Source organism: Poromitra crassiceps, assembly GCF_964638095.1.
Source record: "Poromitra crassiceps genome assembly, chromosome: 21".
Lineage (NCBI taxonomy): Eukaryota > Metazoa > Chordata > Actinopteri > Beryciformes > Melamphaidae > Poromitra > Poromitra crassiceps.
In genome coordinates, this window is record NC_139638.1 from 22,825,694 (window position 1) to 22,851,269 (window position 25,576).

A 25,576-nucleotide genomic window follows, 5' to 3' on the forward strand; every position below is an offset into this window, starting at 1 on the left:
ATAGGCAGTGTTGGGGGTAACTCATTACAAAAGTAACATTATTACATGTAATATATTACTTTTAGCAGTAACTCAGTAATATAAGTTATTACTTATAGGATTTCAGTAATATTATACCAGTTACTTTGTCAAGTAACTCAAGTTACAAATTGAGTTACATTTGATTAAATCAAAGCACTTATTTCAAAAAGATACAATCATTTCCTAATCAAACTGTGTGTTTATGCAAATAAGCACTATAGATGACAATAACAAAGGAAAATAATAATATTTAGAATTTTGGATTGTTTACTACACTGATTTCAAGGTGGTTGAAATTATTTTTCGGGATGGTTCCGGGTGTTACTCTACACAGAAGGTAATATTGTAAAGTAACTTATTACTTTCAAATGAAAGTAACTAGTAATATGTAGTATATATTACATTTTGAAAGTAACTTGCCCAACACGTCTCTTTCGGTTGAAATCTCCGATACTCATTCTGCCAAGCTTTCATTCAAATCAGAGCAACCGCATGTTAGATCGTTGTCAACACACTACCCGGCTCAGGCTGTATACAGAAAGTGGCCTCTGAGGGAGAGATAGTGTTTCTTCCTCTGGTGCACTGAGGCGCGCTTCTCTCTCTTCTTCGCTTGACTTTAATTCAACATGATTTTCATCCTCAATAATTCACTCACGCTGAGGGATAAGAGAGCAGCAGCCGCGGTGGTGCAGCGGCACTATGCTGGATGCTGGCACAGCACCGACAGACGCGCGCGCGTGCGCTCGCTCGCACGGCCTTTGACGACTCTCAAGCGTTGAGCGTCGACGTAAATCCATCCCGTGTTGGTTATCTTCTCATCGTCAAAACACGCCGTTACAAAATTGGATCAATCTGCGTGATGATCAAACACAAACAATGTTCTGTTTTTGTTTGATGCTAATCATCGAGGACGGATTTAGAGATGACACCCCGTCGTCGTGTATAGACGTGCCGGAGCGCTGTTCATATTTTGGTTTTCCTGACACCGGGACTGCATGGGCGACATGTGGTTTTCTCCGTGATTGGCAGGTCTCCATGCTGGATTCTCATATGGCAATCCCTCCATCGTCCTCCGATCGCTCATACTCCCTGCATAACTCAATGCGGTGTGCCGGAGACTTTCATGGCCACGCAGATTAACATAAGTGGTTCAATTTCCCGTCAGTATCCAGGGGAGGATTTGAAGTCCCATGTGTTTTGTAGGACACACACACAGCCTGAGCAGTAGCCTCGTGCTATAGCTACGGCCCAGTGATTCCGGCTAAAGTGCACGCGACGCATGGAATGCATGTCGGCTGGTTGTATTATTCATATCAAAGTGATAAGTTATATATGATATTGGCCGAGGGGGTCATTACTTGTTTAAAAAAAATAGATGTGGAAAACGTAGTCGTCTTCCATGTGTTCATAATTGATTCAGACCCCCCCCTCTGTCGCTCTCATCTGGATCTCACACATCAGAACTCCCAATTGAGATTTTCCCAACATCTCTTGGCACTAAAGTCTTGAGATGTGGTGGAACTAAGATTTATCGCCGTGCGCCTTTGGAAACCGGCCACACGGCTGTTTTATATGACAGCCCCTCCTGTGAGTCTACTCACTGACACCGGAGATGGTTTACAAGCGACAGATTCTTAACATAGATATCCTGTCTATATACCGGAACAGGCTATGCCACTTCCTGAGCCCTATAACGTGAGATGATCAGAGTCATCTTGGTTTTTGCCATTTGCAGTAAAATGTTCACATAGGAAACAGGTCAGCACATAACACTCACACACGGCAATATACATGTGTCCAGGAAACGTCTCTCACTGAGAAACCCTGTAAATGTCAAAAAAAGAAAAAGTCTTCATCATCTTTATTCAAAGCACAAGGTATTTGTATGACCCCATTTGCAGAATTAACAGCATGCGTCCATCTCTCTCTTTGAGGCCATTCACACCTGGTGTTAACATGCGTTTTCTGCAATCAGATTGTGCTTGACCACATTAACCTGATTCCGTTTACACCTGGCGTTAACATGCGTTTTCTGCCATCAGATTGCAATCTGATGGCAGAAATGGTTGTCCTCTCAATCCGCATAAAGTTGCTGTATCCAGATTGAGAGGACACATTGCATTTTACACTTGTGTTCAATGTGTAGACAATGCATCCCTGACCACCTCCGGAGGTGGTTTGGCCGATCAGATTGCATTCCTTCTTCAATGCGTTTTGGGGGGTGTTTACACCTGGCATTTCAAGTGATAAAACACAATCTGATTACAATCTGATCACAGAAAACGCATGTTAGCGCCAGGTGTAAATGGCCTCAATGTGTACACAATGCATCCCTGACCACCTCCGGAGGTGGTTTGGCCGATCCGATTGCAATCCTTCTTCAATGCGTTTTGGGGGGTGTTTACACCTGGCCTTTCAAGTGATAAAACACAATCTGATTGCAATCTGATCACAGAAAACGCATGTTAGCGCCAGGTGTAAATGGCCTCTGGCTAATGTACTGCCAAACATCTCTGTGATGTAACTAACTCTAATCCTCTTGAGAGGATGGCCACCGTCGTTTCCAACTTCAGCAGGTGGCCCTGTAAAATATGTCACTTTTCCTGGCTGCGTCCAGCCTCTCTGGTATGTGCCACTTACACTGATTGTCTCCGCTCCCACTATAAATCCCTGCGTGAGCCTCAGGAAGCCGCTGGGATCCCGTGTCTCCGATCGATCGACTCGCCCGCGCCTGTCTCCTTCACAGGAAGTGGGCCGGACCAATAGGATCCTGGGAGGAGGGGGGGAGGCGGCTATACCTGATTCAGAGGTTAAGGGATCAAGCGTTATATGAGGTGAAGAGTTATGGAGACGAATTCAGAAATCACAAACAGACTCTGCCCTTAATTCATAGGATTCCATGAATGAATGCTGACCTTGGGCTATTATATGGCACAAGGGTAACATTACATCCTGATAACTTCTGCAAAAATAGCAAGATAATTGCAATCCGCCCTCCGTTTTGTTATAGCACAAATAGTCTCCTCTTTATAACCCACTGATGAAAAGGGAGAGGGAACACTGCACCGAAAGAACAGTAAATAAACTATCAAGGAATAGACAATTGTCAGTGTTTCAGAAGGCTTGGCTTACAATAGTCAAAGAAGACGAGCCAAGATGTCACCCCCCATCAGCAGCACCCGAGGCGAGGCTGCGTTGTTTGAGTGTCATTCTTCAGGTAGAAGAGGCACACAGACACACCGTGATGTTTCAGCGCTCAGCGGTTGGGTTTCTCTGGCGATGGTGGGGCTCTGTTGGCTTTGGCTGCCTGTAATGGAAACCAGCAGGGCAGGGAGCTCTGCTGCAGCAGTGGCAGTGTGTCACCCACCACCACCACCACCAGCAGCCATAATGAACAGGAGGAGCAGGGGAACTCCAGGGGGGGAGAGAGGAGGAGGGGGAGGAGGGGAAGGCAGGGGGCAGCCAAACACACCCCACCTGACCCACATTATTAAAAGACTGCTAACAACACAGAGGGACCAGCACATGATGATGGGGTCCTCGAGGGGCTTCCAGATGGCCGCCAGCAAACTGGTGAATTGTTAAACTTGAGTATTATTTCATGTAGATGTTAATTGGAGAATGTATAAGAATAATGACTGTTTTGATCATATTCCTCTCTTATCTCTCTGCCTGCCCACAATACAGATGTTGTACAAAATCATATCTGACATGAAGAAAATATTCTCAGATTTTTGGTTTGAGATACAAAATCTCATCAGATGAAGGTCCAATTAATATAATGTGGACTGAAGTAGGGTCCTTGATGTGGGATCACTGATAGATAGAAAGAATCTGTGTGAAAGTGGCCAGTGGCCAGACTGCATGGTTTTAAGGAGCTCCGCCCACCTCTCTGTTCCCCACGCTGCAGCAGCAGCAGCAGCAGCAGCAGCAGGAGCAGGCTCGTGCTCTCTGCCAGTCCACCTCTGCACAGCACGAGCACAGCAGCAGCAGCAGCAGCAGCAGGCTCGCGCAGACCTCATCCTCCAGATCCGCCCTGCATCACACACCCTGCCGCCGCGCACGGGGACTCCTCCACCTGTCTGTCTGTCGGCTGCTGGACACGGAAAAGGCACGCGGATATTTCCTCGACATTTTGTGGGATAAAAAGGAACAGTCACGCGATTGAGTTGTGGTTTTTTTGGAGAGAGCTTTTGTGTTGCCAGGCAATTTAAAGTCCGAGGAGCAGGTAAGCAGACAGTCAATATATTTTTGTGTCAGGGGTAACCTTGGTTATTATTAGCCGTGGTTACATTGTAGCTATAATAGTACATTTCATTCACTCAACGTTGGGCTTGGCTACAATTGTCGCAGTTAAACGTCTTATTGGTTTGGGTAGGTAGCCTATCACATCTCAAAAATGAACAAGCGAAACACGTGGGGTGTGTATAGGCTCTACGGCGGACCTGTGTTCGAACATGTCCGAGGCGAGCCTACAATATGCTGCTGGTGGCAGATCCTCGGGCCGCCACACCGTGTTAATGATGATGTCTGTTTAAAGTTCACGCACAGGTTTGATCCCGACGTAAGGTGGAAACAGAGACTTGTAAATGGCTCAGTCTGTAGCAGCTACTGAATGAATGGGCTTATAGTGAATGGGGATGGCCTGTTTACCAGACGTGTTCTCTGTCTCTATCTCCCCCCCTCCTCTCTCTCTCTCTCCCCCCCCCCTCTCTCTCTCTCTCCCCCCCCCTCTCTCTCTCCCCCCCTCTCTCTCTATCTCTCTCGCCCCCTCTCTCTCTCTCTCTCCCCCCCCCTCTCTCTCTCTCTCTCTCCCTCCCCCCCCCCACCTCTCTCTCGTGTGTGTGTGTGTGTGTGTGTGTGTGTGTGTAAGAGAGAGAGAGATTTTCTCAATAACCGTCAAATGAGGACAGAATATTCTAGTTTTCATTCAACATTACAGCCAAATCCATGTCGGGTGATGGGAATCCACAAAGTTTGCAGTTAAAAGTGTGTGTGAGTGTGTGTGTGTGTGTGTGGGGGGATTCTTGTTTAGGATCCAGAGATTTCAGCAACTGTAATTGTTACTCAGCTTTGAATCTGTCTCTGCATTTACCTCCTACTTCTACTGCAGCGTTTACAACAAGAATAAATCATGTTTTGCGCAATAGAGCATGAAAGTAGGCTAGCGTTTAATCATGTGTTCAGTGGTGATAAGCCCTCTAACCTCAACCTTCACCTGAATTGTTCTTCTTTTGTCTCCATATCATGGAGCTGTCAAACTGTTGCCACTCAGTCTAACATTGTCTCCTGACCGCATTCTTCATTGCATTATAGAGGCTCACAGCCAACAGGGCAAACCCGTTTTGGCTTCTAGCCACTAACCGTCAGATCGTTTTTTTCTCTTTTTTTCACCCTTTTTTTACACAAGGTTGCAATATCCAGAGTCTGCATGGTGCAGCAGGTCAGGGAAACTGGATTTTAATTGGTGAATTGATTGGTGAATTGTTAATTTCGGTCACTGTCATGACTGTTAATAGCCTTTGTGTGATGGAGGGTCAACCCACACTGGAACACATGCACCCTCACACCCACAAGCAAACACACCCTCACACTCTCTCTCTCTCTCTCTCACACACACACACACACACACACACACACACACACACACACACACACGCGTGCGCGCATACACACACACACACACACACACACAGTGTTACAAGGTGTGATCTCTATATTTGAATACTTGAATGGGTAGACATAGTGAATTGTTAGGGGTGAATGGGCAGACATATTGGATTGTTTGTTAGTGGTGAATGGGCAGACATATTGAATTGTTAGTGGTGAATGGGCAGACATATTGAATTGTTAGTGGTGAATGGGTAGACATATTGAATTGTTAGTGGTGAATGGGCAGACATATTGAATTGTTAGTGGTGAATGGGCAGACATATTGAATTGTTAGTGGTGAATGGGTAGACATATTGAATTGTTAGTGGTGAATGGGCAGACATATTGGATTGTTAGTGGTGAATGGGCAGACATATTGAATTGTTAGTCAGTGGTGAATGGGCAGACATTGAATTGTTAGTGGTGAATGGGCAGACATATTGAATTGTTAGTGGTGAATGGGCAGACATATTGAATTGTTAGTGGTGAATGGGCAGACATATTGGATTGTTAGTGGTGAATGGGCAGACATATTGGATTGTTAGTGGTGAATGGGCAGACATTGAATTGTTAGTGGTGAATGGGCAGACATATTGAATTGTTAGTGGTGAATGGGCAGACATATTGGATTGTTAGTGGTGAATGGGCAGACATTGGATTGTTAGTGGTGAATGCGCAGACATATTGAATTGTTAGTGGTGAATGGGCAGACATATTGAATTGTTAGTGGTGAATGGGCAGACATATTGAATTGTTAGTGGTGAATGGGCAGACATATTGGATTGTTAGTGGTGAATGGGCAGACATATTGGATTGTTAGTGGTGAATGGGTAGACATATTGAATTGTTAGTGGTGAATGGGCAGACATTGGATTGTTAGTGGTGAATGGGCAGACATATTGGATTGTTAGTGGTGAATGGGCAGACATATTGGATTGTTAGTGGTGAATGGGCAGACATATTGAATTGTTAGTCAGTGGTGAATGGGCAGACATTGAATTGTTAGTGGTGAATGGGCAGACATATTGGATTGTTAGTGGTGAATGGGCAGACATATTGAATTGTTAGTGGTGAATGGGCAGACATTGAATTGTTAGTGGTGAATGGGCAGACATATTGGGTTGTTAGTGGTGAATGGGCAGACATTGAATTGTTAGTGGTGAATGGGCAGACATATTGAATTGTTAGTGGTGAATGGGCAGACATATTGAATTGTTAGTGGTGAATGGGCAGACATATTGAATTGTTAGTGGTGAATGGGCAGACATTGAATTGTTAGTGGTGAATGGGCAGACATATTGAATTGTTAGTGGTGAATGGGCAGACATATTGGATTGTTAGTGGTGAATGGGCAGACAGATGGACACTGGAGGCTTCATTAGGGCCTCATCTCCATTAGGTGTACATTCCACAGGCAGTTTAACAAGACCAACATGGGCCCAGTCTCATTTCCCTCTCTGCCCTCAATCTGTTTTTCTAGCCTTCTGACTTTTTACACGCGTATGAGACAATTTCCATAGCCGCTCAGTGTTGATTTAAGGCCGGGCCTGGATCTGTGATATGGCTGAGGTCCTGGTGGCTTAGCTCTTACAGGAGGAAGTGAGAAATTGTTGGACCTTGAGCTGGAGAAGGTGTGGGGAATGTTGACAGTGGGGTCTATCTCTGTTCAAACATGCAGAGCTCAAACCTGTCACCAAAGAACTCAAATACCCTCAAACTGAGACAACGTTTAAGAAGCTTTCCGAGTCTCTTCTCGAGAGTTCAGACAGAGCCGTAGACCAATCTGTGGGCCGGGGCCCACTGGTGGGCTGCGAAGGTATTGCAAGTGGCCCGCCAAATCATTTGCAAAACATTACGATCGTCGTGTGTGTGTGTGTGGGGGGGGTATTATGTATGAGAATGTATTTCTCCATTGTTGAATGATACCGTTATTTAATTGATCAATTATTCGTTAAGTAGCCTATTACAGACCCCCCCTCACTTTTAGTTTCTGGTTTCTGTGTGGTGCTGATGGACAGCTCCTTTGATCGTTAACACATGATTTGGCCGATGTACTGTTTATGGTCTGATATGGGCCGTGAACGTTGGGGGCCCCTACGTGGGCCCCGAGTGGCAAAAGGTTGGGACCCATTTTGAAGCCTCCAGTTTGGCATTTTGGCCGCTGCCATTTTGGTTCTTGTGCAGCTCCACCGAGACAGCGAGAGACCTCCTGATATTGGCCCGTGATCGGTGAGCTGCGCGATCGATCACCAGACAGGTGATTTGTCAATCACGCCCCAAACTAGTTATTTTTTTAATCGCTATTTACTATTTTACTCTAAACGGGTGAATGATATAAAAATTCACCCCCGTACAGTTGTCATGACAGTTGAAATTGGCTATAGAGACCAAAACCGTTTTTTGTGAACCAGACTGTAAACGTGTGTATTTTTGCTGTAAACCCGGGCATTTTAACATGGGGGTGAATGGGGATTGACTCCCTTTTGTAGCCAGCCAGAAGTGGCCATTCGAGGAACTGCAGTTTATTGAATTTCCCCATTGGCCTCGATGCGACCAACTGAGAGACCGCCCTCTCGGATAGAGCACAGAAACTTTGGACGTTTCAAAGTTTCTCCCACATGTCCACCTTGTGTTGTTGTTGTTGGCTGGCTCCCTGCTGTGGAGGTGGAGCAGCAGCAGCAGTCAGTCAGTCAGTCTGTCCCTGTCAGTTTGTCATGAGTCAGTTATGAGTTATTCTCTGCCAAACGAAACTGTCTGTATGTACGGTATGTCTGTCTGTCTGTCTGCGTTGTTATTGCCTGCTTTGGCCATAAAACTTGTAGAAAATGTTTGTCAGCAGCAATAACCCTTTCTCCAGGCTCAGGACTTTATGTGGTGTCTGCGATCAGTCATCACCTCCTATGAGTCACGCACACAATGCCATTCTGACGTTAGGCAAGGCTCCCCGCTTCCCATGTTGTGTGACGCAGGAATGCTTGAACAAACAGTGATCTTACCGGGTGCTTTCCAGCCCAAACCCAGTCCCACAGAACAAAGAAAAATGTAAACATGCGCTATCTTTACGAAACAGGAAGCCTCTTCGTTCCTACAGCCTTGAGTAGCTCTCAACGGAATTCCCAAGTTTATTAGTTGAAAAATGAATATGTAATGTGGTCTCATGAATCACTGGCTAATGGAACAGTGATACCATAATAAATTGTATTTAGGCCAGTGGAGCACATGCCCTTGTCCGTTGTCTTAGGTGAGTATCGAGGTCACTGTTCGCCTTCCTGCTTCCTCTGATGCGTTTTCCAGATAATGAGTCTAGGAGGAGGAGGAGGAGGAGGTGGGCTAATGTCACTATGTACCATTTCCAAACGCTTGTTGTAAGTGCAATTAGGACTGTGTTAAGAAGATGTGTACGAGGAAGGACCAAGGATCTCTCTGAGATGGTGTTGATCTTCTCACCGTCACCCCAGTTAAACAGGACACAGAGGGAGAGAGGAAGGCGGTGTGTGTGGGTGTCTGTGTGTGTGAGAGAGGAAGGAGGACACACATGCAGAAGGTTTCTGTGTGTGTGTGTGTGTGTGTGTGTGTGTGTGTGTGTGCGCGCGCGCGCGCGCGTGTGTGTGTGTGTGTGTGTGTGGAAAGGGGGGGAAGGGGAGGTTGTGTTGCGGCGGGTGTGAGATTCACCCTGGTGGGACTTGCGCCTTTCAGACATTCCTGGCATTCCGACCTCCGGGATGCTTGAGGCTCCTCTAGGCCTTCTTCTAGCATGTCGGGGGCTGCACGGCGCTCCTCAGGGCTTTCATGTTTGCTGGGCTTCACACAGGCTGAGCAGGAACCTCCAGACCCGCTAATTTAGGAGGCCATGGGAACAAGAGGCACCGCGCACACAGCGGGGTCTTCTTCAGTTACATTATGCAGAGATAACACTCAAACCCTCTAAACGATGAGCTTTGAGGCACTTGTCAACCCTGAGGCCATATTCATTTTGTCCTCATGTTTCCGGGCAGCCCAGCTCAAGTTTGGACTTTGAAGCTGCTCTTGTTGTGGGTTTTCTTTGTTCAATGTTAAGGCCTCTGGACACTAGATTTAGTCATGGAGGTCAATCCAAGTCAAATGCATCCTCAAATTGGAGATGAAGCCAGAATGAGGAAACACTCAGAGAGTTTGAAACATACTGTACTGGTCGCTTTTATTATTATTTGTTTCTGGCAGTTGGAGATCATAAGAGAGAGGAAGCGTCTGCTCTTGCCACCTGTTGGCCCTCACCAGGGGCTGTGAAAACCTTTGAACCCCGAGTCACAGTTCTTAATAACACCAGCTGTTTTTTTATTTCATGAAGATTCATGAAGATACAATCTGTCTGTGGGGGAAAAGTAATTTAGACTGACTTCAAGTTGCGATGTGAAATGTACATAAATCCTAGTACATTCATGAGTGGCATTCCTTCTACCATTGTGTGATTTTGAGCTTGTGTGTGCTGGATCTAAAAACTTTAATTTTTAGTGATTATTCAACTGGATTTAATTGTCAGAGTGATATTGTAGTCCATCTATGTAAAATGATCACTACTTCTCCACTCACAATATATCTCCTCTCTTTCCTCTCTTCTCCACATAACTGCCTCGGGGGGGAACATCTTGTGACGTGGCCACCTTCCTTTCTTCGGGTCCGTCAGCCATGCCCGTTCATCATCACGTATCCTGCAGATCTCCCCGGCGCCACTTCTGACCGATTGAGCAAAAGCGAAGATGTCCGCGTGCAGTGACTTTGCAGAACACGTGTGGAAACCCGGCTCTTGTAAGAACTGCTTCCACCCGCTCAGCGCACACAGCAGGTCCAGTGGGACCGGCAGCCTGGATGGCGGTCCGCCAGCCGTCTGTCTGAGGGCCAGTCTGGGCGGCGATGACGACGCTGGAGTGACGGTGCCTTCGCCCTACAGCAAGCCGACCATCGCTGTCAAACCCACCATGATGAACGCCGACACCAACGAGCTGACGACTGATGTCAACATGAACATAGAGCAGGTGAGGAGATGTCATTATTTGAGTTATCTGTTTATTGTGTTGAATTCTATAAGAGCTGCAACGATTAATCGATTAGTTGTCAATTATTGTAAATTGAAAAATTCACCGGTTTGAGTAATTTTTTTTTAACCAAGGTTTCTTTATTCAAGGTTTTTCATTTCGTAATACAAAGTTTACAATATCAAACTCAAATCCCCTGAACCCCCCACCCACCCCACCCCACCAGACCTGTAGAAAGAAAAAACACAAAAACAAAAAACACAAAAACAAAAAACCGGTTTGAGTAATTTAAGAAAATTTGTGAAAAATTAAATGTGAATATGTTCTGTTTATTTATCCTCCATGACAGTAAACTGAATATATCTGGGTTGTGGACAAAATAAGACATTTGAGGGCATCATCTTGGGCTTTGGCAAACACTGATCGACATTTATTTTCAACCATTTTCTGACATTTTATAGACCAAACAACTGCTCGATTAAGAAAATAATCGACAGATCGATCGACAATGAAAATAACCATTAGTTGCAGCCTGCATCGTACATACTGTAATTGCTTCTGTCTGTAATAATGTCTTGTGTCTTCTGTGTGTGTGTCAGGAGAACGCAAAGAGTCCGGTGGAGCGCATGGGCCTGAAGAAGCTCCTGGACCTGTCCTCCCTCTACATCGACAGTAACGGCTGCAACAAGGCCCTCCGAGAGGCTGTCCTTCAGAGCCCCGGAAGTCCGGACTCCAAGATGGACTACAGCAACTGTCTCTCCCCCGGCCCCCTGTCCCCTTTGTTGTCCCCCTTCGGCCTGCCCAGAGACTCCAGGCTCATCAGCAGCATCTTCGTCACCCAGGAGGAGGGCCGTGGTCCTCAGGGCTTAAAGGCCAACGCCAATGGAGAGACCTACAGGCAGCAGACTAGTAGCACCACCACCACCACCACTCGAAGCATCAAGAGCACTTACAACGCCAGCTGTTTGGTGACTAGCAGGCCAAATTACCAGGAGCCCCGTCAGGCGTCTGTGGAGATACCTTTGACTGCGGATATCGTCACCACCTCCGGTCCCGCCACCGTCCACAGAAATGGTATCGGCACTGCCGCTGTTACCACGGCGACATCCAGCACTTCTCTCACTTCTTCAACCTTGACTTTGGACACCATTACCCACAATCCTCAGCCGTCCTTCCGCTCCGCTCGCTTCCTGTCTGAGCCGACCAGTCTGTCGGATTCGTCGTGTTCTTATCGTAGCAGTACAGACTCACTTCCAGGGCCAGAGGGGTTGGGAGGAGGACGACAAGCCGGTTCCGAGGGCCCGCAAAGCCCACTAGCCATAGCTAGCCCACAGTCCACGCCCGGTACTCCCAACGGACAAACCGACGCGGAACCCATTTATGCCGAGAGCACCAAGAAAAAGAGCAGGTCGCAGGGCAACGGGGTCCAATCGCAACCTCAGTCCCCGTCCCCGTCTCCGAACCAGACCCAGAACTCGTCCCGGGCCTCTGAGCAGGAGCATTCGGCAGAGGGCCAGCGGGCCACCATCACCGTCATGGCCGCCCGCACGGAGGAGAACAACCGGACGTTCTTCCTGAGCAGCCCCGACTCGGCCGTGAGCACCCAGTGCCACTTCAGCCCCACGACCCGCAAAGACCCCACCAGTCCCGCCTTCCGCTGGCCCAGCCCCAGCCACAGCGCCCCCTCCCTGCTGAGCACAGAGAGCAGCAGCCTGTCCCCGCTCATCCAGCCCAAGCCTCAGTCCAGCCCGCCCATCCCCCCCAAGAGGAACATGCGCGCCCCCAAACTGGGCACCTCCAGCCTCTCGCCGTCCGCCTTCTCTCCCGTGCCTCTCCCCGACCTCCCCATGCTCGTGCTCCTCTCCCCCAGAGAGGGACACTTCAAGCCCCACCACGCGGAGAGCCACGGTGCGGCCCCCGAGCGCTGGCACAAGCCCCACCACCACCACAGCAGCTCCGGCTGGAACTGTCGCATCGAGGAGGAAGAGGAGGAGGAGGAGAGGGAGAGGAAAGAGGGGGAGATGAAGAAGAAGCAGGCAGGAACCAACCCGGGCGCGACCTCTCGGGTGACGACGGCCCCGGTCAACGGCGCCGCTGTCTGGAAGGAGGCCAGGGATTGGAGGGTAGCCCACAGTAGTACCCCCCCTCCTCCTCCTCCTCCGATGATAGAGCCAGGCACGGCCCCCCCGCCTGCCCCCGACAATGGTGCCTGTCAGGGGGAGGCTGAGGGCACCGGTGCAGAGGAGGAGGGCAAACATAGCAGCAGCAGCAGCATGCTGGCCAGGCCACGGGCGCTCGCTGGCTCGTCGGAGCTGCTGGCAGCAGGGAAGGGAGCGGCCAACCATGAGCCCAATCCACCACCTCCTCCCCCACCTAAGAAACACCACAGGTAAGAATAACCTTGCTCATTTTTCCACATTCAGGTATTAACCTTCAAATAGGAAAACGTAATGGTAGGTAGGTACTGTAGGTAGGTAGAATGAAGGTTTGAGACAGCTACCAAAAAGGCATAAATCCTTTTTTCAAGATGCACCCATTATATTGCATGCCAGTCCAGCGTTTCCACTACATCCATTCAGCAACAGCCGTCAACTGCTGTCGCTGCAGGATTTTGAACGCCACTCCTGTGCGGTTTCACAGTTTGATGACATGTCATTCACCCGAGCAGAGTTATTTTCACCCACTTCTGTTCCCCACGTCACCGAGGCTGCTCGCCCTTACAGACATCCATCACTGGTGCAGAACCGAAATGCCTGAACGCCACGCCACTTGGCTGTTAGGTGGAAGCTGAGGGTGAAAATGGAGACACAGAGTATCAGCTGAAGTTGCAGGGAAACCGACAGCAAAAGCTGGTGGTGGCTAGATTCTAAGGTCTTAAATGACACAAGTAGTTTTGTTATCAACTGTCACTTTATTGCTTAATAGAAAGTTTGTCAGTGAGGCTGTCAAACATTTTTACCCAACCTCAATCCAATACAGTATTATTTGTATGTTAGGCTAAACATGTTCCTGTTTCAGGGACCATGTTGGAAGTAAGTGTTCACACTTTTACATGTTAATCAAATCAATCAATCAATCAATCAATCAATCAATCAAAAGTAAAAGTCTTAGCTCACAATAAATACTTAACATGAATTGTCATCAATTGTAATTTTATTTCTTTATTTCATAGAAATACATATTTATTTATTTATTTCAATAAATTTGCAAATGTATACCCTTCCCTCAGAATTTAGGGAGAACACATGACTGTGTCCATCTGTAATCTCCAACAGATTGCCTATGATGCGTTCCTCATGAATGCGTATGGCACTCTTATAATGCTAAATGCTAAATAAGTGTCAAGGCAAGCACAGAGAATACCTTAGCCTTCTGGTGAGGAAGGGAAGTGAGTTCTTCACTAATTGAATTTTGAAGACATCAGATCTCTTACTAAATCAAGTCAAACGGCGGTTTTATTGCACACAGTTGCATCTCAGATGCATTAAATAAGTCCTGTGTAAGTTGGTCAAAGCATTATGCATTCAGCCCACATGTGAACTGTCCATAATAGTAACTGCGTGCTTGTCCTTGACAATGCACTTTCATTACGTTACATAATTTAACACTTCCATCACCCTCTTAGTGTAAAAGCACGTTGCTCTCTGATAGGGCAGAAATATAGTGTTGGTGCTACTCATGCAATGTAAAGCTATAGGATATTAACTGGGACTGCGCATTTAGAGGTGGGAATCACCAGATGCCCCACGATACGATATTATCACGATACTTAAGTCACGATACGATAGTATTGCGAAATTGCGATATGCTAGTATTGCGATATATTGAGTATTGCAATATATTGTGATTTATTACCTTATTTCAACTGCAAATCATGTCCCCAAAGGGAAAGAAAACTTGGTCAACATCCGTTTTATCTAATCATTAGATAAAACAGATGTTGAGTTGACCAAGTTTTAGATTTCATTTCATTAGATTCTAATGAAATTAGGTTTCCAGTCTGTTCATCTCACTTCAATCATTTGTATTGCAGCAAAATGGGGTTGTCAAGCAGACAGACTGACCAACTGTCATAAAAACCTGTCATAAATGTTGCACGCACTTGACATTTTGTATAATAAAATATCACGATACTTGGCATTCGATACGATACGATATATTGCCCACAAAATATCGCGATACTATGCTGTATCAATTCCCCCCACCCCCTACTGGGCATGTGTGCACAATGCATGCAGCGGTTCCTTGCTTATAGCAGCCATTGATATACTGTATATGAACCCTGCTGTGCCCTCTCCTTTCAGAGTACGTTTTGAATCAGCCTCCATTCTAGTGCCTTGTGATCATTCAAACTGTTGCGGCGCATGCCCTCAATGCATCCCCTGTTCTATTCATGCTAGTAGCAGTGTGACTTTTTCAATTCTCATCAACACAGAAAATGGGTCTGTTAAATACCCCCCCCCCCCCCCCCCCCCCACTGTGTCACGTTGCTGTAAATTTGTTTTGGCTGCCGCACAATAGACCAAACTGTAAAATACAGGCCTTGTCCCGTTGATATTGTCTCACAAAGACAAAACTGCCTCTGTAGGCATGTAAGAGGCATCTTTGGGCAATGTGTATTATTAATCATATTTGCATTGTTTGTCCCCTAGTGCATGGCATTATTTATTATGGCTTAAATGCATCTAATTACACTCAATCACAGGATATGAAATATGATTAGGGATGCACCGATCCACATTTTTTTCACATCCGATCCGATTCCGATACTTGAATTTGGATATCTGCCGATACCGATATTATTCCGATACCGATATTTTTCTTGAATATACAGTATAGGCAAAGATTTGACCAATTCAAGATTTTTTTTTTTTATATACCTTCTAAAAAGCAGACAAAATTAAGAAAATATACAAGGCAAAGAAGGATACTATTATACATGGGCAAATTACGGCCCGCACTGGAATTGCAATCCCCCCCGATTCCGATTCGTGAATTATGTCAGTATCGGCACCCGATACCAATATTGGATCGGATCAGTCCCATCCCTATATATGATCATGTTTTGCCATCATTGCAGGCTGATTATTGTGACCTACTCTAAACTTTGTATGGGGTTGCTTGCCTGCCTACACAGCCGTTTAGCAGCAATAACATTTTCAGACATACTCTTAACGTGCGTCTGCATTACACTAAGAATACATGGTGCCATGTGCGTCACCCAGCCAAAGCAGGAAGAGAGAACAGGCCTTGACTGTGTTGCAGTTATTAGAAACATCAAGTGATCTCCCCCCAAAAATAAACCTGACTTTGTCTGGAGCAGCGTGCTGCTTAGGTGTGAGACAGGACTAGAGTACCACCTCCTCAAGACTGCACTGAGCACATGTTCTTCACTTCAGCATCTTGAGCTGCTATTGATAATATTCTGTTACATCACCACACGGCCATCTTGGTAGGAAAATAGCAGGTGATTGTAATCAATTAACAGGTGATTACAATCAAGTGACACAACCAGCCAATGCGCTGTGTGTAGTATTGTAGTGCCATATTTGTAGGAAAATGCTTGTGACGTCATGTGAATACTATGAATAGAGAGGCAAAGTGGAACGTCACTTCCTGGTGCACCACTGTACCAGAGATTTTCTTCCGCAATTTATTTTCCCATAGACATTTCGTAAAATGTGTATACAAATTGTTTTACTTGGTCAAACCAAACGGTTCAGCTATATTTCGAATCGGGGCAGACCCATTTCACTCTGACCAAAACTTTTAAAAAAAACATAAAAAAAATATGTTCTTTAAACCCGCATTTTTTTACATTTTGGTCCGAGTTAAATGTTACGCGGTCTCTACTGTTTCTAAATATATCTGAACCGTTTGGTTTGAACAAGTAAAACTATTTTTATAAGCATTTTACCAAATGTCTATGGGAAAATAAATGGCAGATGGAAATCTCTGGTACAGTGCTGAGGCAGGAAGTGACGTTCCACTTTGGCTCTCTATAGAAAGCAAAAAACCTAGCCGGAACCTTGTCCTGTCCAGAAAGAACCAGCACCTTTTTCTGAGACACTTTCCCAAAACACATCTAAAGATTAAGCTACATCTACATGTGATATTCTTTCAGATGCCACAGTTCAAGTACTAAAAACTTTTTTTTTTCAATTGTGATTACTGTAGGTAGATCTGAATCTAAAAATGACTGTCTTCCTTTCGACAACTCAGATCAGATGTGGTGATACGTGAAACAAACACCCAAATGAGAGCATTTTTTTTACCATCAGCAGCACTCTGCTCGCTGCCTGTCCGTAGCAAGATAACGCTTATTTTGCTGCTCATATTTCAGGGACCCGTATGTTGATGTAATTCTAGCAGCACAGACCCACCTCTCTCCTATAATAACATTGCCATCATTCTGCACTGATAAAAATACACCTTGTTGAGACGCATGTGGGAACACGCCTCCAGCCAGCCTGCCACCAGAGTCGCTTTCTGCTGCTCCAAGTTTATCAGCGGGTTTAGTGTGTTTACACAACAAGTGTCCCTAGTCACCGCTGGCGTATGGGAAACGCAGAGGCAATACGCTATACAAATCTTGTTGCAATCAAAACAGACTTACAGCAAATAGCAACCTTGTGAGTAGAGAGACAAAGTAAACTTCACTTCCTGCTTCAGCACTGTACCAGAGATTTTCATCCGCCATTTATTTTCCCAATAGAGATTTTGTAAAATGCTTATAAAAATAGTTTTACTTCGTCAAGCCAAACATTTAACTTGGACCAAAACTTAAAAAAAACACATTGATTTTTTTTTCTTTAAATCCGCAATTCTTTTACGTTTTGGTCCGAGTTAAATGTTACGTGGTCTCTCCTGTTTCTAAATATAGCTGAACCGTTTGGTTTGACCAAGTAAAACTATTTTTATACGCATTTTACGCAATGTCTATGGGAAAATAAATGGTGGATGAAAATCTCTGGTACAGTGCTGAAGCAGGAAGTAGGCGGTCACTTTGCCTCTCTATTGAATGAATTGACACACACACACACACACACACACACACACACACACACTACTGTAGTGTACGGGTGCATGCACCCGATGAGGCAGCATTTTGATCTGCTGAATCATTTAAGATGGTAACAGATGGTTTGGACAATCTGTCGTTCTCCTACGATCAGAGCTTTGGATCACAGTGGAAAACACACTGACGCTGACATCTTCAACCTTTCTGTTTTCCCTATAGCACCAAGTCCACCTACACATCATATTTGTGGCTCCGCCTACGAGGTGTGTGTGTGTCTGTGTGTGTGCAATTAATTGTGCCTGTGTCATACACACCACTGTGTGTATGTACTCTTACAGGATAGGCGTGCCAAACGGTCAGTGAAGGTTGCTCGGGGGGAGGGGCTTTTAACGAACAGATTGTTGTCGCCCCCCGGCAACTCCCAGGCCCGGCAGTCACTTGCCACCAGTAGAATGAGAATTTATAGAACAAGCATGTTCTTTCAAACCCATTGGAAAATCTGCCTTTTGCACTCTATAAACTATGGTGCCAAGACGTGCCGCTGCCCCTCCTTCCCGCAGAGCTATCCTGCTCTGCGACAGAGAGCAGAACAGATAGCATCTTGTTGCTGTCTGACAGAGCAGAAAGCTGCTCTGAACTGAAGTGAACTGGCAGGTACCGTAGTTATATGTGTATATGAGGGGATGCTATATATGAGATATGGGTATTTTAATTTCCAGCATTAACGGGTGCTGCTGCTGAGAGACTTTAAATACACATATGACTCGTGTGGAGCCAGGCTTGTGTTACGAGACATGGTAGGGCTTTAGAGAGGCACCCAGGGGCCACTTTGTGTCCGCACAGCCGCACGAGGACCTCCACCTCTCCAATATGAGGTAGGCACCTGAAGGCAACTTCCTTTTATCACACGGTTTCCTCACTAAGAGTCTTTGTGACATTTATATTAAGCATTCTGTCACGTTAAAGGGCCAGCTCACCCTAAAATAAAATCTAAAATACATATTTTTCCTCTCACCTGTAGTGTTATTTATCCACCTAGATCGTTTTGTGTTAGTTGCCTGAGTTTTGGAGATATCAGCCCTAGAGATTTCTGCCTTCTCTCAAATATAATGGAACTGGATGGCACTCTGCTTGTGGTGGTCGAAGTGACAAAAATATACATTTGGAAAAACTCAACAGCAATATGTCTCTTTCCAGAAATCATGACCCCGGTTATTGAAGATAATCCACAAACCTTGTTGAGTGCAGTTTCATAATAGGAATTATCTTCTTTAGACCGAACTACACCCACTAGCTACCAGTTAGTTCCTACATGAAACCGCTCACAACTACGTCTGTGTTATCTTGGGTAACCGGGTCATTATTTCCTGGAAAGAGACATTGCTGTTGAGTTTTTCAAATGTATGTTAGTTTTGGCCGTTTTGAGCACCACAAGTCGAGTGCCACTACATGTAAAGGTGCGTTCACACCGAGATATTTATTTTTCGCTCTGTCGCTTGATTCAACCCTTTGGAATCGCTCTGTCGCTCTGTTTAAATCGCTCATCAACAGGCACACGAATTGACGGACATGTGGGGGATATAACGTTACGCAATGTCATGCTGTTTGTCCACTACGAGCCACCGTCATTGTTTACAAGCTAAAGCCTATCAGCGTGCTCCTAATGCGAGCTCCATTCCGGTAGTACAGACTTCACTTCATGTCAGCTGTCAGGCTGTCAATGCGGTTTGTTGCCACACAATAAACCAGCGGTTTGTTCCAAGCCAGTGTGATCCTTGACTCGCTCTCACACGGCAGCCAATCAGCGTTGAGAGGCGAGCGACTGATGCCAGCGTATTTTCGCTCGAGTTGTGATATTTCATCTCGGGCGACGAGCGTATTTTCTCCCTATCGCTCTGTCTCTGCCGCTCGGACGCCCCATGATTTTTCTCCCAGGCGAATATACGCTCAATCGCTCGTTTGCATTGACTTTGTATGTAAACTCGACGCCAGCGAAAAACTTTAATAGGTCGGTGTGAACGCACCTTAAGAGGTAAATCATGTAATGTTGGATTTTAGGGTGAGCTGTCCCTTTAAGTTTGCAGGTTAAAGGGGTATTTATATTGTATCACATTTTCTGCACTTCTTGACTTGTGAACAAAAAAATGCTAATGTTCGTGTTCACAGCTTTAAGAAGCTCAGGGAACTGGTGGGAGGAGTTGAGTGTCATGTGACACCATAATTGTATAGATTCCTCAATAAAAGACGCTGTGAATGAGAGTCAGGAAGTAACTCTTGTTGAAATTGGACCCGCCTGGCCCTGATCGACCATAACACCACCACGGCAGGCTAGACGCGTAGGCCTTTCTCTCTGTCACACCTCTATCGGCAGCTGGCTAGCCATACCTCCGAGGTGACTAGGGAAGACATGATGACAGGTGGAGTGCAGCCAGCCTTCTCTCTCTCTCTCTCTCTCTCTCTCTCTCTCTCTCTCTCTCTCTCTCTCTCTCTCTCTCTTTATCTATCTCTTTCACACTCTACCTTTTGTTCTCCTTCTTCTCATCTCTCTCTAGCCAGGGTTTGCTCCTTCCTTTTTTTATACCGGCAGCACCACCACCCGCCTACTAGTCTGAGGGAGAGAAATGAATGCATGTGTAGAATGTGACTGAGGAGGGAGGGAGGTGCTACGAAGAAGGGGAGGAGCTAGCTGACAGAAGTAGATAAGGAGTTGGAGATAAGGGTTCCTGTGGAACATTAATCAATGTTGGCGTCAAAAGGCGCACGGTTTATATGACGACCGCCATAGTAACCCATCCTGTGGGTCATGTTACGGAAACAATGGGTGCCATTGATTCTCCTCCTCTGGTCCGCGATAAAGATGTCTGTCTGCATTGTATTGTAACGTATATATGACTGTCCAGAAAGACTGAGGTTTCTTACCTTACCACCGTGGAAAAATCCCTGAATCTTAACAAATGTTCCGATGTTCCCCGTGCTGCCCGCACGGGGAATGTTTTGGTTTGATGAAATTCCAGCAGACAGGGAGTGAGTGTACGGGCCAGAGTTTTGAAATCCAGTGATGTGCACCTAGTGAAGAAATGGTTGAGTCACCGGCATCGATCAAACCCCCCGCAGATACATTATGGTCATCTTGTGCTAACTAGTGGCAAGCATCTCAGACCAATAGATTTCCATCGCATGTTCTTCTGTTACATCGTTGTCAACATACTGTAAATGTTGTTGGTTGTAGTAGGAAGGGTAGAGCATTTTATTTGATCACTCTTAATGCTTCTATTACCAGGTTACCAGACTTCTTTATGCTTCTCATAAAGAAGATGTTGGTTCTGGTGCCGGGGGAGGGGAACTGGGGGGGGGGGGGGGTAGCGTCATCCACCCATGCGCTATGTTCTACGGTTGAAAAGAAGTGGCTGGCGACTCCACATGAATTGGAGGAAGCATGTGCTAGTCTACAACTCTCCCCAGGTCAGCAGAGGGGGTGGAGAAGCAACCAGGACATGGAATCTGGTAGGATATTACCACAGGAAACAAGCAGGCTGGCATATATATATATATATATATATATATATATATATATATATATATATATATGAAGAGAAAGGAGAATCCCCACGCACAGCCAGTGGAATGATCAGGTGCTGGTAGGTTGCAGGTACAAGGCATAAAACAAAAGAAGGTACCACCGCACGTTTCGCTGTAGCAGCTTCATCAGGTTTGAGCAAACCTGTAGCAGCTGTAGCAGCTTCATCGCTGTAGCAGCTTCATCAGGTTTGAGCAAACCTGTAGCAGCTGTAGCAGCTTCATCGCTGTAGCAGCTTCATCAGGTTTGAGCAAACCTGATGAAGCTGCTACAGCGAAACAGCGAAACAGGCTTTGCTGAATAAATCACAGCAAAGCCTTACTTCAGTGTGCCTTCTTTTGTTTTATATATACCGTAAATTCCGGACTATAAGCCGCACCGGTGTATAAGCCGCACCTGCAAAGTTGACTATTTTTTTCTTATATAAGCCGCACCGGACTATAAGCCGCGGGTGTTTTAATGTTTTTTTTTTTTTTTTTTTTTTTTTTTTTTTTTAATTGTGTTTTAATGTTTAATTACCATATGTAAGGGTTCATGCACAGAGGGGATTGTCGGGAAAGAGATGGCTGTTTGAGGAAGCTCCCATTTATTAACATTTCAACAAAACAACATAACACAACACCACCTGTGTTGTTATTTACAGTGCACACAGTGTCATACAGTGTGGTGAAAAGAGGGCAAGAGAGGAAATTAAAACAGAAGTGGATTTATAGTTAGAAAGAGTGCTAAAAAAAGAGAGATTTTTTTTTTTTTTTTTTTTTTTTTTTTGAAAAAATCCATAGATAAGCCGCATCGTTATATAAGCCGCAGGGGGCCAAAAAACGGGAAAAAAGGTGCGGCTTATAGTCCAGAATTTACGGTATATATATATATATATGTGAAGAGTTCATTTGCAAAAACAGGTATCTCCATATTGATGTATTTATACTGTAAATAATTTATTTTTGGGAAATCTTTATTATCAATCATAACTAAAACATATTCATCTGATAATTTTCACATAAATCACCTCAATAATGTTTTCTATGTGCACTCCAAAATCAGATGTTGTTTGTTCATTTTAAGAATGGTGTTTACCTGTTTTTTGCAAATGAACTCTTATATATATATATATATCACCTAGACGTCATAGTTCTATAGATTACCCAATAAAAGATGGGTCCTGGGGGTAACCCTATCCACAACAGCAACACAGCAGTTTAGTGCAGGTGTCAGCTTACAGCGTCACACCACTATCTGCAGCTAGTTAGCCGTAGCACCGAGCCCATCCCTGTTGAACGTCCCCAGGCTGGCCTCAGTCTGCTGTATTAATACCACACACATGTCATGTAGCATGTGTGTCAACAGATCCAATGCGCTGCTTAGCTTAGCTTGTTTACATTCTAAATCCGCCTTGCTGCAGGTTGCCAGGCTCAGATTGGCACTGTTTGTTTGTGGAGATGTGACTCAGCCATGTCTGGATGCAAACCTAGTCTGACTGGTTTGCTAGGATCATATATAATGAGACGACATCTCACATGCATTTTCTTTTCTTTCCCCATTTTCTCCCCAATTATACCTATCCAATTTATCCCCATGCTGCCCTATTGGCTGCACCGATCGCTGCTCCACCCTCCGCCGATCGGAGGAGAGCCGAGACTAGCGCCATGCTTCCTCCGACACATTGTCGCTTCTTTTCACCTGACAGCGGGGAGCTTCACCGGGTAGGACGTAGAACGTGGGAGGATCACGCTATTCCCACCAGTTCCCTTCCAACCCCCCGACCAGGTGCCCCCCGACCGACCAGAGGAGGTGCTAGTGCAGCGACCAGGACACGATACACCCAATCCGGCTTCCCACCCTCAGGCACAGCTAATCGTGTCTGTATGGACGCCTGACCAAGCCGGTGGTAACACGTGGATACGAACCTGCGACCCTCGTGTTGGTAGGCAGGGAATCTACCGCTACACTACCCGGACGCCCATCTCACATGCATTTTGACTTTGATTTTTAGCCATCAAAGGGCTTTTATCTTTTATTTCCTATTATTTATTAATAACTGTGTATACTACTACACTACAGTTTTAGTACAAAACATTGTCGCAACATTGTATGTTGCGACATATGCACGCATTTGATGAGTTACTGTATTCACCTTATCTAGAAGAGACAGTCTGACTTGAGAGACTAACAGGAAGTGTCAACACAATCGGAAAGGTCTGATGGTGTTTACACTTCCTGTGACTGTTAAACCTAAGTCTGACTCATATGTGAGTCAAACTAGGTTTGACCAGGTGCGTCCGACTAGTTTGAGCAGGTAAAACAGCTGTGCGTTTTAAACAGGAAGTCGTGACACAATCGGTCAAGTGGGCGGGGCTACATAAGGTGAATAGGTTTTTGGAATTGTACGTTCCGTTAGAAAAAAAAGAATCATTCATTGCAATATTAAATGTGTGAGGTGCTCATCTTTTACTACAGGAACATACAGGCCTAATCTTGCATGCCAGGACATAAGCAGAGAGGTTGACACTCCTTCACCAGCGAAGACATTTAAAATCTCATGTTTTGGATAGAAGTCTGAGAGATCTAGAGAAGAGGCAAAGACTCACACAGACAGTCTCTGTGCCCATATTACCATTCTGGCTCTGGCCACTGCATTTCCCCTGCCTTTCATCACAGCCTCCTTTGTCTGTAAAGCGATAGAGGATCCCCCCCCCTCCTGCTCTCCTCTTGATTTGTTTGTTGTGCTGATTTATGGGCAGGATTGAAGTCGGGGGCCAGCAGATAAATGGATAGAGCCGTCATCTTGTGATGGAGGAGAGGGAAGAAGAGAGATGCACGGATGCGATGGGGTGGAGGACCCGTGCTTAACCATTAGCCGCTATAATGAGGCAAATGAATGGCTGTCACTCAGCCTAATTGGTCACCTTGATTAGAGGAGCTACTCCCAAGCACAGTCATTCTCTCTCTCTCTCTCTCTCTCTCTCTCTCTGTCTCTCTGTCATAGCAACCAGGTAAACAGAATCTATAAATAGAATATCTGCCCAGAGCAGGTAAGATAAGGGGAATTATCATGATTTGAACGTGGGGCAGATAAGATGGAGAGGCAATTTGTCTGGCTTGAGAAGGCAGAAGTCAGAAATGAGGAAAAACCTGCTGTGTCCGAAGGATTCTTATCATCTCCTAACATTGTGTGTGTGTGTGTGTGTGTGTGTGTGTGTGTGTGTGTGTGTGTGTGTGTGTGTGTGTGTGTGTGTGTGTGTGTGTGAGTGTGTGAGAGAGAGAGTGTGATCATCAACCTGCCATGTTATCATCCTGTGTGTTTCTTATGTGTATGCATTATTGTGGTTGCCGTCTGGGCACTCATGTAACTGACTGACTCCCAGCATGTGACTGCACTATTACTGCTTATGTCCTTTGCATACTTGTATTTATGTGAACATAAATAAATATTTCAACTGTGTGTGTGTGTGTGTGCACGCGCGCGCCAATGGCTGGTTTTGTATGTGAAAGCGTGTGGTCGCTGCACGGTTGTATTTGGGCTGTATTTCAACACTGAATCAGGGAAGTGAGCTTCGTCGAACAAGGAAGTGAAGCTTATCTTCACCGGAGTTGCTCTTTCATTCCAAATCAAACAAGGTGCTCTCAGGCTCACACGGCCTTATTACAGACAGGTTGTGCAGAGAAGTAACACATCAAGTGAGTGGTTGTAGCTGTGCAAAGTAAACACAGGTAAAAACATAACCAAATACCGAAGCCCTGCAGCAAAACTGACACCACACGTATTGGCTGGTTCCCTGGTGGGATGTTATGAGAAAGCTTTTGACTGTTGATGATTTACTTTAGAGCCCAACCGATATATCGCCCGATATATCGGCCGATATTGGCCGATATGTTGGCCAATATTGCAGATATTTGTTTATTTTGTATTTGTTTAGATATAGACCGCATGTTGTGTACATTTGATTTTTTTAAGTTATATTTTATATTTGTTCTATTTGTGTTTTTCTTTTTCTAGTTATTTATCATTATTAAATCCCCAGTTCAGTTTACTGTTTCATTGCATTGATGTCATTTTGGACAATAAGGTTGATTGATAAGCTGTAAAATATCCTGTCTACATTACATATCTCAAGTCATATCTTTGTCAAGTGTTTGATATTTGAGGTATAATTGCAACAAAAAAAATAGTAATATAATGTGTATATTTAATATAAGAATATCGGCCGATATATCTATATCGGAATTCTTTTACTCCCTAATATCGGCATCGGCATCGGCCTCAAAAATCCAGTATCAGTCGGGCTATTTATG

The 25,576-nt window shown here is 45.4% G+C and overlaps 1 protein-coding gene across 1 annotated transcript in view; it reads left to right on the forward strand.

Annotated features, from left to right (window-relative positions):
* Positions 1–4,125: 4,125 nt before the first annotated feature.
* prag1 (PEAK1 related, kinase-activating pseudokinase 1) overlaps positions 4,126–25,576 on the forward strand; it is a 32,277-nt gene continuing 10,826 nt past the window's right edge. The window contains exons 1-3 of the mRNA XM_083657539.1: positions 4,126–4,249; positions 10,337–10,685; positions 11,285–13,074. Coding sequence (XP_083513665.1) covers positions 10,410–10,685; positions 11,285–13,074 — 2,066 coding nt within the window. The 5' untranslated portion in view covers positions 4,126–4,249; positions 10,337–10,409. The remainder of the gene's footprint in view (positions 4,250–10,336; positions 10,686–11,284; positions 13,075–25,576) is intronic.